The sequence below is a fragment of the Gossypium arboreum genome, chromosome 2 (genome assembly GCF_025698485.1).
Source record: "Gossypium arboreum isolate Shixiya-1 chromosome 2, ASM2569848v2, whole genome shotgun sequence".
NCBI lineage: Eukaryota > Viridiplantae > Streptophyta > Magnoliopsida > Malvales > Malvaceae > Gossypium > Gossypium arboreum.
Window position 1 is genome coordinate 59785862 of NC_069071.1, and position 13219 is coordinate 59799080.

Genomic DNA, 13219 nt, shown 5'->3' on the forward strand with positions numbered 1-13219 from the left:
TTTTATTTTTATTTTTATAACAAAGATAATGTTGATTGTACCATTACATATTTTTAAAAATAATTTACAAGTTTTCAAAGTTTTTTGTAGTTTAAAGTGGATTTAATTTTTCTATTTTAAATAAAAAGAATCAACCTTCTCTGACGAGGGTAATTACATACCCAATGAAACTCTAATGATAGTAAGGTTGAATAACCTTTCTTTTTTTTTTTTCGTTAAAAGAATTTTAGAAATCGTCTCAAAAATAATTATTATTATAAAGATTAGTTTCTAAAAAATATTAAAATTGTAGCTGTAGTGTTGATTGTACTATTTCTTTAAGTAGTATTAAAATTATATTTACATATTAAAATTTAATAAATTATTTGTTTAAAAAATATGCTTTACCTGCTCAAAATTTGTTTAATTAAATATTAAAAAAAAAACTTAGACACGTACAAACAAAAGAAAAGAAATTTTACCTTGAGGTTTGTTTGCTTGGCTTGAGTGTGCAAAATTGATTTTGTTTTACTTGAAATGCTTTGGGGTTAAGTTTTTTAGTTAAAATTTTAAATTTTACAATAACCTATATCCATCCTTTTGTAGATCAGTATTTTAAATAAATATTTAAAATTAATTTAATGTAAAAAAGAAAAAAACAGATGTGCATGTTTATTATTATTATTATTATTATTATTAATTGAGATTTTAATTAAAATACGACTTTAGTGTGTTAAGATTTTATTAGAATTATATTAAGATAATTATAGTTGATTTTATTAAGGATTTTAAGAATTTTTATTATAATGATGAGTTAGTATTATTAGATAAAAATAAAAAGTTAAACGTAAATATAAGGTATGTGTCTTATTATATTAAATATATATGTGATTAAATACTAAAGTATTATTATTCAAATAATTACTGTTTTTTTCTTAATTTATGAATCGAAAATAATAACTCTGATAATGTGATGGCAAAATCCAAAACTGAAATCATTCTTTTGGGTGGGATAATCATGTAGTGATTTAGTCTGCTATCTGGTTTCTTTATTTAACAAAAATTGCCATCCTAAAATCGTTATCATGATTGCATTCAGATGACAGGCATCGTTAGTAGTTTTAGAAAAAGAAAAATGTAGTGAAGTTGTCCGCTGAGTGTATTGATCCTTTGGATCATGAAAATAAACCAAAAAGTTTGACAGTCATCAGTCATCAACAAGGGTTTTTTTAGTATTGCAACAAAACGAGTCTGGTTACTAAGACATCTTTTTTGGGGTAAGCAAATGGTAGTGCCTGCCAATGTCCAATAATGCTAATTTACATCTCTCATGCAATCATTTGCTTTTGAACACAATTTCATCATCATCCACATCAAAGGCTGGGTTGCAGAGGCATCTGAACAGTCTCCCAATGCCCTATCACAACAATTCACAACAACTCATAAATATCATACTGCATTTGATAACACACAAAAAATTTTGATCTTCAATTTCGGAGTAATCAGTAAGGTGAACAATTCTGAGCTCCAAACAATCAATGAAAGTAATGTTTCAATAGCATTTGATAGATTTTTGTTTGTCAGTTCTAGGATACTCACCCCTTAAGAACCATGCCAATACCAGCAGCTCATATGCTATATTCATGCATGCATATATATATGTGTGCGTGTGTGTCTGTATCTGTGTGTGTATTATATCGTGTGCTATTATCATGTATCTGTGTCACATTTTGACAAAATCTCATGCGTTTTACGTATGTTAGGCCTGAAGGATTTCTAACATGCCTGAGTGAGAAAAGGAGTTCGATACGAAAGTGCTCCTGGCGACTCCTCTTCACTGCTGCTGTCAGAACTGCTTCCATCGTCATCATCATCCATTTCAGCAACTTTCCTTCTTGATGTTCCACCGTTTCGAGCTTCTTGTTCCTGGTGAAATAATGCTCCAAAGCGTAAATATCTTTTGATTTCTTACAAATGATTACACGTGATAGAATATACGAAGACTTCCCTGTTATGCATTCTTAGTATGTAAAGCTAAAGAATGCAGCAAATTACAAGGTAGCTAATTCAATGAATTTTGTACCTGAAATGTCTTCCCAAGAATTTTTAGAGCCAGAGCTCTAGCTTTGAGTTCCTCCTTCTTGACATTATTTTCCCGCAGCACCTGCAAAACCAATCATCATTCGTCAGAATGATAAGAAAATCCCTAAATTTTAAAACTACTATTGAAACAAGAATCATTTCCTAGCCTATAATTTCGCTAGACAAACTACAGGTGGCAAAGATATTCAGCTATATGAATTACTATAATATAAACCAAGTATCAAAGTCACTAAGATACAAAGAAACTCACCATTTGGCACACATGTACAAGAGTTACTTCAATATCCACGACATTCAATTTCCATAAAGAGCTCATCAGAGTTTCTTTATTTAAGCGTAAATGTGCTTCAACATCATTTTCAGCGCCACTACCATCCATTTTAAATTGCTTGCGCATATCTTCTTGAAGTTGCAGTAACTGAAAAGCACCTGGAGTTATATTTCTAACTGTATCAGTGGCAGAGAGAACTTCCTGAAACTACTGCTTTTGAAGAGTTGGAGGAGGAAACTCGGAAAGGGTGCTTATAGATTTACTATAACTTGCCTTTTGCTGCAGTGATCTGTGACTTCCAGAAATGTCCCTTGTGCCGGACCCATTCAGCCAAAAATGGTACACCAAGATAAATTGCCTTCTTTCCAAGCTCTTGGGATGCCTGTCTCGAGTATATGTAGCCAATGGTGTGTAATATATCAACCCCAAAAGCTGCAAATTCAAGCCAGTAGGGGTTACTAGCATCAAAGTTTACTGCAGAGAAGTACCAAAAGGCTAGTGCAATAATCTGCTGGTTTTAAATTCATTGAACCATACTGCCAGAGGATCATGACTTACAGCCTATACTTATTGCTATTTCTGTAAACGATGCTAAGAGCAGAGTATAATTTCATCCACTGCCATTTAAAGATGCATATTTTGCAAAATTCTTAACATAGAAAGATAACAGTATTTAAGATTCTGCAGGACAGACCCAAATAAGTAGTTTAACACCTAATTGGCACAGAAAAAGCCTCTAATTAACAGAACATGTCTATACGAGTAGAAAAGGAAAAAAAAAAAAAAAACAACAACAACAACCTGGAAATGCTAAAATAACTCAATTTACCAGTATCAGACAGCCGTCTGGCTTCAGATTCTGCATGCTGTATGAATCCATCTTTATCACCTCGGACATATTGATTAAGGGAATCTCTTAACGATTTTGCTAACTTTTCTTCTCTTTCTTTCTGAACAGCCTGCATGCAAGGTCGCACAAAAAAAACTGCTCTTATAAATTATAGAAAATTTGCTTGAAGAACTAAAAATAACCTGCTTATCTATAACACTGAGGAGTTTAATCAGTTTTGGTCATGTCAACTACCAAGCATGATTCACAAAATCTCAGTTCAGATGTATGGGAGCAATTGAGTCATTACAATTTTTCTCTTTGTGGCATAAAACTTATGTTTTCAGAATCTTAAAGTAGCCCTCTCTGTAAATATTTCTGCTTGTTAAGTTGAAGTTTAAGAAACCAAAGTTTATCCCAATGGAGTTCTCTATAATATTCCATCCAACCTTTTCCTTGTAAGAATATCAGGTAAGTCCCTAACTTAGAATAAAGGCCATTATTTAATAGCTAAGTACTACCATTATTACAGACTAGGGCTACCACTATTTGACGAATGATGAAAATTCATGTTGCAGTTGCCACACATTCATCTGATTTGATGTATGATAAGAATAGACCTTTCACTTCTACAGAATGAAAAGTTCAGGCATTAGTTTAACATGGGAGCACACTTGCCTTCAACATATCGTTCAGTTTTTCAGGATTGTCTGTTTCATTGGCTAGTTCTGAAGAAGCCATTGATGCAACAGCAGCATGTCCTATGTAGTCCTCAAATAATTCACTTCCAAAGAGAAGAGCAAAGACTGCTGTTGGATCAAGCATGGTGTCCCTGAGAACCAAAATGGTGTCCTCAAATAATTAGGAGACTTGGACTTTCTTTAGAAAGAATGGAATTTGTTTGGATGCTCAACAAAATATTGCAAAACTTAAAATAGTTACAAGGTTAAAATAGTAATCTTAGTCATAGATTAAGCATTTTCTGGTGTCCAGGATTTAATTGGTTGACTGATCTTTAGTAGATAACACTGGCTTTCTAAGAAAGGAATACAAAATAAAGCTATCTAAGAGCTTTGTAATTAAGCATCTGGAGCTTAAAACCAACTATCAATTTGCATACCATGTCATCCTAAACGTGTATGATCAACACTGAATGTGAATGTCGTACCTAGATATGCTGTATTTTCCATTTCTGTCATAAGCATCTCTTTGAACAGGATCACTCAGAATTTGATAAGCTTCACCTAGTACCTGGAAAAATGAAGATTGTCAATACATTAATTATCCCTTTCATTAACTAGCTGGACATGTAGGATAAAATAACTTCGGTGGAAAAGAAACCAAATCAGCAACAAAATTAGTATACATACCTGAAATCTCTCAGCAGCATGAGGGTCATTGGGATTTTTGTCCGGATGAACTTGCCTTGCCTGTACCGGGCATAGCATCTATCTATAAAATTCTTGACTACTATATAGTTAATGAAAAGTTTGTGTTTATGTTAAAAAGGCATGAAGCAGTTTACTTAAACCTCTCTGGTCCAGTCATCATCTAACAATCAAAATTTCATTCACCTTTCAACATTCAATCCTCCCTTAACAATCTCTACCTCTCCCATATGGCACATGTTCTATTAGTCCATCAAAATCTAGCTTCAAAATATATTGAAAAGACAAAAGGAAAATGAAGAAAGGAGAAAAAGAGAACAGAATATGCATGATCATCAAAGAGGATCAAGATTCCATAAATACATAAGAAAGTACAACAGTAGATAATTAAGTATAAACAAATGAAATTTCCTATTTGATAATGCCATAGAAACTAAAGCTTATTCTGGTGAGAATTGAGATATATAAGAGAAATAAATTATTCAACCATTAAAAATATAAACCAATTACCAACAAAAGAAAAAAAAAAATCCCAAAAGTCCAAACCTTAAGGTAATAAGCTTTTCTAATCTCTTCTACGGAAGCTGATGGACTAACACCCAGAACATCATAGTACTCAGTTTCCTTCACCATTTTTCTTGATCTTAGTCTCAATGGTGAGTACAAGGCCCCAGTTTCTTGGAGGACAGAGTTGCAAAGCTTGGGATATTACTGTTAAAGAGAAGAGGAAAAAGAATAAGAAAGAAGAAAGGAAAAAAGGGGGGGGGGGAGTGTGAATGAAAGAGGTGGGCAAAGTTCTTGATGGCCACGAGCTTATCTTGCCTTTCCAGTTCTTCACAGTAATAAACAAATACTAAAAACTGCTTTTAGCGGGAGCAAAGCAGTATTTTAACTGTCAGTGTAGTGATGCTTATCATATGAAAAATGCTTACTGGATTGCTTTTTAAGTAATCAGAGCTGTTAGTGGGCTCGGGTTTGATCTTTGCTGGACCATCCCAAACCAAAAATAGTGACATGTGATGCTTATCTTGCGGAAAGGCACGGGCCTTGTTTACTCATTTGGGTCAATGAAGAGCATTGCAGAGGAAAAAATAAACTAAATTACCAAATGACATGCCATTGCCAGCCTCACCAATCTTCACCATACATGCCCATTTCTCAAAAAAAAAAAAAAAAGAAAAAAAATTTCCCAGAAGATTGATTCCCTGGAAGGGGATTATTGGTGTGTTTTGTAATGGATCAAGATTTGGTTGAAACAGAGAAAAGAAGGAAGAGAGAAATAAATATAGACCCTGGTTTGCAGTGGAGCCAATGGCAACTCCTGGATTCGATTCTTCCTACAGGTGGGTTTGCTCATTCCTTTGGTCTTGAGGCAGCAATTCAGGCACGTTTAGTCTCAGGCCCTGATGATCTCCAAAATTTTGTCATACATTTGTTAGAGAATACTGGGAGTTTACTCCTCCCTTTTGTTTACTCCGCAACTATGAACCCTACTTTAGACAACTGCCAGAAACTTGACAGAATCTTGGATGCAACTTTAAGCAATGAAGTGGGTCGAAAGGCATCAGTTTCACAAGGGTCTTCTCTCATGCGAGTGGCTGCCTCTGTTTTCACGGAACTTCCATCACTTAAATCTATGAGAGATGTTTGTATTGGTTCTGGCGTTGTGTCTTTCCACCATGCTCCTGTCTTCGGGATCATCTGTGGACTTCTAGGGATGGACAGTGGAACCAGTCAAAGAGCTTATATTTTTATGACTATGAGAGATGTGATTTCAGCTGCTACAAGGTTGAATTTAGTTGGACCTTTGGGTGCTGCGGTGTTGCAGCATCGGGTTGCTTCTGTTGCTGAATCTATGGTCAAGAAATGGATGGACCGTTCGGTTGAGGATGCTTGCCAAACGGCTCCTCTACTTGATACCATTCAAGGTTGCCATACCTACTTGTTTTCGAGGTTGTTCTGTTCTTAACCTTGTACCTTTGGGTGTAAACTTTTGAATTTCTGCATGAAATTGAGTGTTATTTTGATACAGGAAAATGATTACAGCATATTATTAATTGAATCCCTGGAATTTTTGTGGCCAGTGTACAATTCTGTGAAAAAAAGAAGACAGATGAGTCAACTCTACATAAGAAACTGAACATCACAAATAATTTGCCTGATATTGACCCTGAATGAAACTAATGCTTACACATCAGTCCACCATTGTCAATGTTGAAAGTTATTAGGATCTTCTTAATTCTTTTCCATTAGAACTGATGGAGAAATAAAAATTATACAGATTATCCCATAATCCATACCCATTAGCTGTAGGTTGTGGGAGGCCCCAAAGAAAGGTAATTATACTTCCTTGCAAAAAAGTCAAAGAAAGATGGCCCATCATCATGGCTCGAAGTGAATATAAAACATCATCTGTACCTGCTTTTAGCATCAAAATTGTAGCCCTTTAGGCGCTTGAGAATTGAATAATACACTTTATCAGCTTGCTTTCTGCCTCAGTTGCATGGGATATATCTTTCTATTGGAGTGGTGCATGATGACTAGTTTGAGACATCAAACTTCTACTGCCTTTCCACAAATAAATAAAATAAATCAGCAGTTTGGTACTAAATGCATGCTCATTGAGTGATAAAATGCCCCTACAAAACAGGAATCAACCTTCATAATGGTCTTCTTGCAACAAGTTTGATGATGATTTGTCATTCTCAAAGCACTTATTATAGCCGTGCAAGCTCAACTCTGTCTCTGCTATATCAGCAACAATATATACAACTAATATTTGCCTAAAATGTCTTGGATGCATGGAGAATACATGCAGCATAGAGCTCTCACAGGGATTTGCAAACATTTGGGAGCAAAATGGGTTAAGAACAATGCAATGACTTGCACAAGTGGATGCACATTCGGTTCTAGAGTTATTTCTTCAAAATTCCGAAACGGCTGCCCCCCAATACCCCCTATCTCATCTGATGCAATCATTAGAACACCATTATTCGTCTTAAACTTTGCCGTCCTGTTTCACTTATGTTGATCTTCATCCTGATATAATATTTGACAATTCCATGGTACGCAAGCACAACCTGCAGTGTTGTGGGAGATGCTAGTTGTTTGTCCGCATTGAGCAGCCCTATATGGAATGGAATATGGATTTACAACTTGTAGATTGATTCTAAAGCAAAAGAAAACAATTAAAACTTGCTTCAGGCAGGTATAGCGGGTTCCTTTGGTGGGGTACCAAGAAGTTCCATCACCAGGGAGAGCAATACTAAAAAAGCGTTGTCATACACATACACATACACATACACATACACATACACATACACATACACACATATATATATATATATAATTAATCTTTAATATAAATAATTAAAAAAATATTTTTTATTTTAAAAGGCAAAATATGTGGGGGAAAAGGGTTTTCTTTATTGGGTCCTGAGTTGTTAGATAGACCTTGAACAGTATAGTCCAAATTACAAGACAAATGGGCTTCTTTTGTTTTCATTTCTTAACGAAGTCGACTCAAAATTTGAGCGGGGAAAGTCCCCAGTCTTAACGAACTGACTGCAAACTTCAGTCAGTTACTGGCAAACCCCATAAAAGTACAAGTAGAAGATTTCTTCAGCTTTCTCATACTCTACAGAAGAAGGAGGAGGAGAAACTAAAGACCCCCCAAAGGCATTGCTTCATTCAACAATGTCGATCCCAATCCTAGAGACGTGCAGGAAAAGAAAGAGAAGGCCAAAGTTATTTGGGTTACATTCATTTGCAGAACCTGGTTGCCCAATAAACCCCACCGGTCCCTTCCGAGATAACATCCGTATTTTCCTTAAACAATGTGCTGAGCCCGAAGATTACTGTGCCAAAGGTATGCCCCTTTGGTGCACCCTTCTTGTTCGTGACAAGAGCTGCGTCGTCCCTCTTTACACCATTGAAGAGGGTGTTAACCACTCTTTAAACCCTTTCTGTGATCACTGCAGGTGTACAGGTTTGCCCCTTTTTTTCAGGTTTTTAATGTTTCTTCCCTAAATGGGGTTTTCTTGTTTCTTTATATGATTCAGGTTTTTGGGTTTTTACTTGTTGAATTTTCGATTTCTTGTTTATCTTTCAGTTGGATAGTTTGCAATTTTGTTTATCTAAAGATAGCTTGAAACTTGTAGTAAACAAGAAGTTTTAATCAAGAATGGAACTGCTAGATAAAATAGAAAAAGACTAGCTTTTCTGAAATCTTTTCCATGACAGCAAAAGGTGAGTTTTATAACTTGTTATTTGCTTTTGATAGATCAATGCATGAAAAGATAAATCTCTTGATTCCTCACCTTTTCTGATTGTTCAAGTGTAGTTAGCATGAGAAACCAACTTTATGCCAATCAATCCCACCAACGTTTCGATTTTGCTTTTGGAATTTCCTAGTGTCTGCAAAATTTTCCCGTCATCTGTGTCTCTAATTTGATTAAATTATTCTTAGTTTGAGGCCAATGCCGTGCTCTTCTAGTAAGGAACTGATATTTATTGTTCCTGCTGTTCGTTTGCTTTAAGGTTGGGGCAACCATTTAGTTTCCAAGAGGAAGTATCATGTGGTAATACCAAATGATCGAGACTGGAATAAGCCTTTAGAGGATAATGTATTAAACATCCATTCCCATCTCTTACATGGGTTGATTCACTGTAATGGATTTGGTCATCTACTCTGCATCAACGGAATTGAAGGTGGTTCTAAGTATCTCTATGGCAGAGAAATCATGGATCTCTGGGATCGTATTTGTGAAATTCTTAAGGCTCGGTAAAACTTCAAAAGTGTTAGCTTCAAATTAGCCTAGTAAACATTTAAGAATGCTACTTCATGACCATTTCATGCTTTTCAGGAAAATCTCAGTGGAGGATGCATCGAAGAAGCACGGTATGGATCTACGTTTGCTTCATGGAGTCGCGTATGGACATACATGGTTTGGACGTTGGGGTTACAAGTTCTGCCGTGGAAGCTATGGTGTTTCAGAGGAAAATTATGATAGAGCAATTGAAATACTCAGCTCCCAGAAACTTGACAAAATCATTCAAGATTTCAGTGACAGGGAGCAAAGCAGACAAATCAAGTGCATGGTTCAGCATTATAGAGATCTTAGTGAGAGCCAGTTGGTCACAATCCGAGATCTTTTCAAGTTTATGCTCACTATCAAATCTCGTAGTGCATTGCAGAAGAAATTAGTAGCAGCTACTGCTGCTCCTTCAGCTTCTGTACAGAAAAATTCCATCAGAATATCATTCCATAAGAAGGACAATTCGAAGGAAAAATATTTGAGATGCAAGAGGTTTACTAGTGTCATAGCTCATATGGATAGCAGATGGCCCGCAAAAAGGCTAGAATTTGCAGCAGAGGTGATTGTAGATGCTTTGAAGCAACATAAATCTGAGGTCAGTCATGGTGGGATGACAAGGCAGGATCTAAGAGATGCAGCTCGGATGCATATTGGTGATACGGGTTTGCTGGATTACGTATTGAAATCAATGAACAATGTAATCGTTGGATGTCACATTGTGCGTCGTGGAATTAACTCAGCTCGGGTTTTAGAATACACAATTGACGACGTAGACAATCCAGTTAAGGACCTTAAGTTGTTAGAAGCAACAGAGGAAATACATCAAAAACCTCTACCAGAACTTTTGCCTGCTCCTGCTCCTGTCCCTGGAACTGATGTTTATAATGATGTGGTGTATTTGTATAATAACACACTATTGAACTATCCAGAATCAGAATTGCTGGAACTTGCCACCCAGGCAGTTCTAGATAGCAAACACTTCGTGAAGGATCGGCCATTTAGAGATGAAGATGACCAGTTGTTGAGATTCTTTTGCCAAGTCATGCCTGGTTTGTTTGATGCAGAGAATATGGCAACTGAGACATCACCTGCTGGTGAACTTGTCATGGTTCCATTACATGCCACAGTTTTTGACCTAAAACAAGCTGCTGAAAAAGCATTGAGGGATACTTATTGTATTATGGATAAGTTTGTGGTGACAGAGGTCGACAACCTAGGTGAAATGGAAGATAGGGATGTACTGTTTGGAGCACTTGAGTCAGGTGCAGAAATTCTGGTCAGAGGGAGTGGAATAGATTTGGACAGTAATCTGAAGCATGAAGGCGGTGCGGACAATTGGATTGTCAGATGTGAATGTGGGGCTCGAGATGATGACGGGGAGAGGATGATAGCATGTGACATTTGTGAGGTGTGGCAGCACACACGCTGCTGTGGCATAGAGGACTCTGAGGCTGTGCCACCATTGTTTGTGTGCCCAGGGTGCTGCACTTCTTTTGGACCACCTATGACCAACTCTCCCCTAGAATTTCAGTGTTCTGATGATCTGCTATTGGACTCGGCCACTATGTATGGGATGGACTACGAGTATGACAACTGCATTGGGCTACTACAATGATCATGGAGTGTTAGCCAAGGACTAAATGATCTTTCGCAGCAGTTCGTTGTGAGTGATCTCCATAACATGGTGATTCATCAGGGTGGCATCTTATGAAGTTTCACCTTGTCATACACTAGCATAGATAGGAATAGCGCAGAGTTGAACAGTTTTGATTGATTCATCATAGTCAAAGATACTAATCTGCTTGTTGGCTTACACTAGACAGGGCGTTCAAATACTTTTCAACAACTGAAACAAGAATAAACCGGCAGAAGTCTTGGGCAACAGCTTGTTGTACCATCTCATGAGCCATGGGAAACTGCTACTGTTCATTTGCCCTTTTGGTTGGGCAGTAGAGATAAGTAAAACTCATGTAACGAATTCAATTCTTTTGACTTCTGAAGATTCTTTATAGCAAATTGTATTGTGCAAGCCTCCACCTTTATGCCCTTGATTCTTTGTTTCTATCTGGCTATGGATATTGGTCTTTTATGGCCATATCATCCATAAACATTATTATATCCAAAAGATCGTTCAACACAAGGATCAATCCCCTATCAAAATAAAGAGTCAACTTCTATGCCGAACAGCTCCCCTGCAGGTATAGGTTCAGTCTTTTTAATATAAGCGAAAAGCATTTACATAGGCTTTTTCTGCAAATCATTGAGTTGTGCAGATGAATCAATCATTTTCATCATAAACAGTTTCTCCATTTATGAACGCTTCTTCAGTTTTATTCATACCCTCTTCTCGAAACAAAATAATGGAACTGCACACGATGTTTTGTGGAAACAGTTATATATCTAAAAGTTTTTATTAATCAGAATACTAAAAATACATTTAAACTATTAAAACAAGTTTCGTTCAAGGTAACAGGGTTTGACTTCTTTCCATCTAAATATTTTAAATTTACATTATATTTCCCCTCTTAACTCAAATGAATCGGTTGTATGATATTTCCCTAGAGTGGAGGATATTTTCGAACCCACGTTCTTAAGTTGTTGCTACAACAACGATGCCAATTAAATTTAGACTCAATCGACTTTTAATTGGTAATTTTAGATATTACATGATTGCATGTCATTAAAGAAAATCTTGAAATTTGTTTTAGATACCCATATGAAACTCTAAACTATTCAAAATATGACCCTTTGTTTTACCATAAAGAAAGTTTGTAAAAAGATTAACATGCTAAATTTGAATTGTCATGCTGTCTGTAACATTCCACCTGATGAAACCATAGTGTTTGAGCGTTGTTTATAGAAATAAAGTATGTAGAGTAAGTTCTGAATGAGTATGGTATTAAATCTAGACAAGTATAAGAAATCTATGGATGTGCCTTGGGGTGAAGTTTGTGTTAGGTAAGCTCGGTGGTTTGACAGACTCTCCTGTAAAGTATACACCACCCTAGTGGTTAGACGAATATGTTGAATCCTTTATGTTAAGCTTTTAGAGTTAAGTCCTTAGTGTTAAGTCCTCAATTTGGAGGAACCTATTATTATTTTATTATTTTGATTGAACGATTTAGTTAACCTGATGAAAACTAGTTAAAATGGGACAAGATGGGACAAGTTACTGTAGATGTCAGGATATACATTTAAGATGAGAGAGAAAGTTTTTAGTCACAAGTACTGAAGGAAGGGTAGTGGGGTAGTTTAGCATGCCCACTAGGTTTACCTTTCGTGTATTTCTGTATAAAGTGAGCCTTAACATCTTAAGCAAGTTTATGCTTTCTTTGGCCACCATATTTTTCTTCCTAGTTCTTTCTGCATTTTTCTCTCAAAACCCCTATATTTAAGGCTTGTTGGAAGAGTTAGGTTAGCTATACTTAGCCAACTCTATCATTGTTAGCACTTGGTAAAAATCGATGAAACTGAGGTTATTTCACGGTTGCTTACAAAGCGTTAGGGTTTCATGTTTTAAGGTTAGTTTTAATTGTAAGGAACGAAATATTCAGATTCTGAGTTTCCTGTTAATGTTCTTGATAACTTGCATAGTTTTTTGTTAAAACGATCTAAAAAGGTTAACTTTTTATATTATAGTTCAAGATACTCACGAAAACTCTCGAGATAAGGCAAAGGTCATGTTATGTAACCTAGGTGCACTTTATTGGTGGGTTCTTTCTTACTCCATGTGTCTGTATGCTTTCGTTTATATTTGGTTTAAGGTAAGTATACCCATCTTGTGAAAATGAAATGTTTGTGCAAGTGAGGAAAAAGTTGTTGTTAATAGTCT

The 13219-nt window shown here is 36.0% G+C and overlaps 3 protein-coding genes across 3 annotated transcripts; 2 read left to right on the forward strand and 1 right to left on the reverse strand.

The window, feature by feature from the left end:
- Positions 1–1125: 1125 nt before the first annotated feature.
- On the reverse strand, positions 1126–5487 carry LOC108466616 (chaperone protein dnaJ 10). The gene is made up of 11 exons (XM_053024820.1): positions 5393–5487; positions 5117–5281; positions 4553–4612; positions 4351–4433; positions 3861–4014; positions 3183–3312; positions 2627–2785; positions 2333–2511; positions 2063–2143; positions 1765–1905; positions 1126–1396 (listed from the first exon to the last, which is right to left on the reverse strand). Exons 2-11 carry the CDS (start codon positions 5201–5203, stop codon positions 1316–1318), a joined length of 1155 nt encoding a protein of 384 aa, XP_052880780.1. The 5' UTR covers positions 5204–5281; positions 5393–5487; the 3' UTR covers positions 1126–1315.
- Positions 5488–5618: 131 nt separating this feature from the next.
- On the forward strand, positions 5619–6632 carry LOC108466562 (urease accessory protein F). Its single transcript, XM_017766932.2, has one exon. It carries the CDS (start codon positions 5805–5807, stop codon positions 6537–6539), a length of 735 nt encoding a protein of 244 aa, XP_017622421.1. The 5' UTR covers positions 5619–5804; the 3' UTR covers positions 6540–6632.
- Positions 6633–8159: 1527 nt separating this feature from the next.
- On the forward strand, positions 8160–11245 carry LOC108465748 (PHD finger protein MALE MEIOCYTE DEATH 1). Its single transcript, XM_017766133.2, has 3 exons — positions 8160–8558; positions 9110–9353; positions 9436–11245. Exons 1-3 carry the CDS (start codon positions 8267–8269, stop codon positions 11000–11002), a joined length of 2103 nt encoding a protein of 700 aa, XP_017621622.1. The 5' UTR covers positions 8160–8266; the 3' UTR covers positions 11003–11245.
- The last annotated feature ends 1974 nt before the right edge of the window (positions 11246–13219 follow it).

Bases quoted from the DNA above. Each gene is read 5' to 3' on its own strand.
- LOC108466616 (XM_053024820.1), bottom strand. From the start codon at position 5,203: ATGGTGAAGGAAACTGAGTACTATGATGTTCTGGGTGTTAGTCCATCA. The intron at 4,434-4,552 runs GTATGTATACTA...TCATTTTTCCAG, and splicing joins ATGCTGCTGAGAGATTTCAG to GTACTAGGTGAAGCTTATCA. The intron at 4,015-4,350 runs GTACGACATTCA...TTTGGTTCTCAG, and splicing joins GGAAAATACAGCATATCTAG to GGACACCATGCTTGATCCAA.
- LOC108466562 (XM_017766932.2), top strand. From the start codon at position 5,805: ATGGATCAAGATTTGGTTGAAACAGAGAAAAGAAGGAAGAGAGAAATA.
- LOC108465748 (XM_017766133.2), top strand. From the start codon at position 8,267: ATGTCGATCCCAATCCTAGAGACGTGCAGGAAAAGAAAGAGAAGGCCA. The intron at 8,559-9,109 runs GTTTGCCCCTTT...GTTTGCTTTAAG, and splicing joins TGATCACTGCAGGTGTACAG to GTTGGGGCAACCATTTAGTT. The intron at 9,354-9,435 runs GTAAAACTTCAA...CATGCTTTTCAG, and splicing joins TGTGAAATTCTTAAGGCTCG to GAAAATCTCAGTGGAGGATG.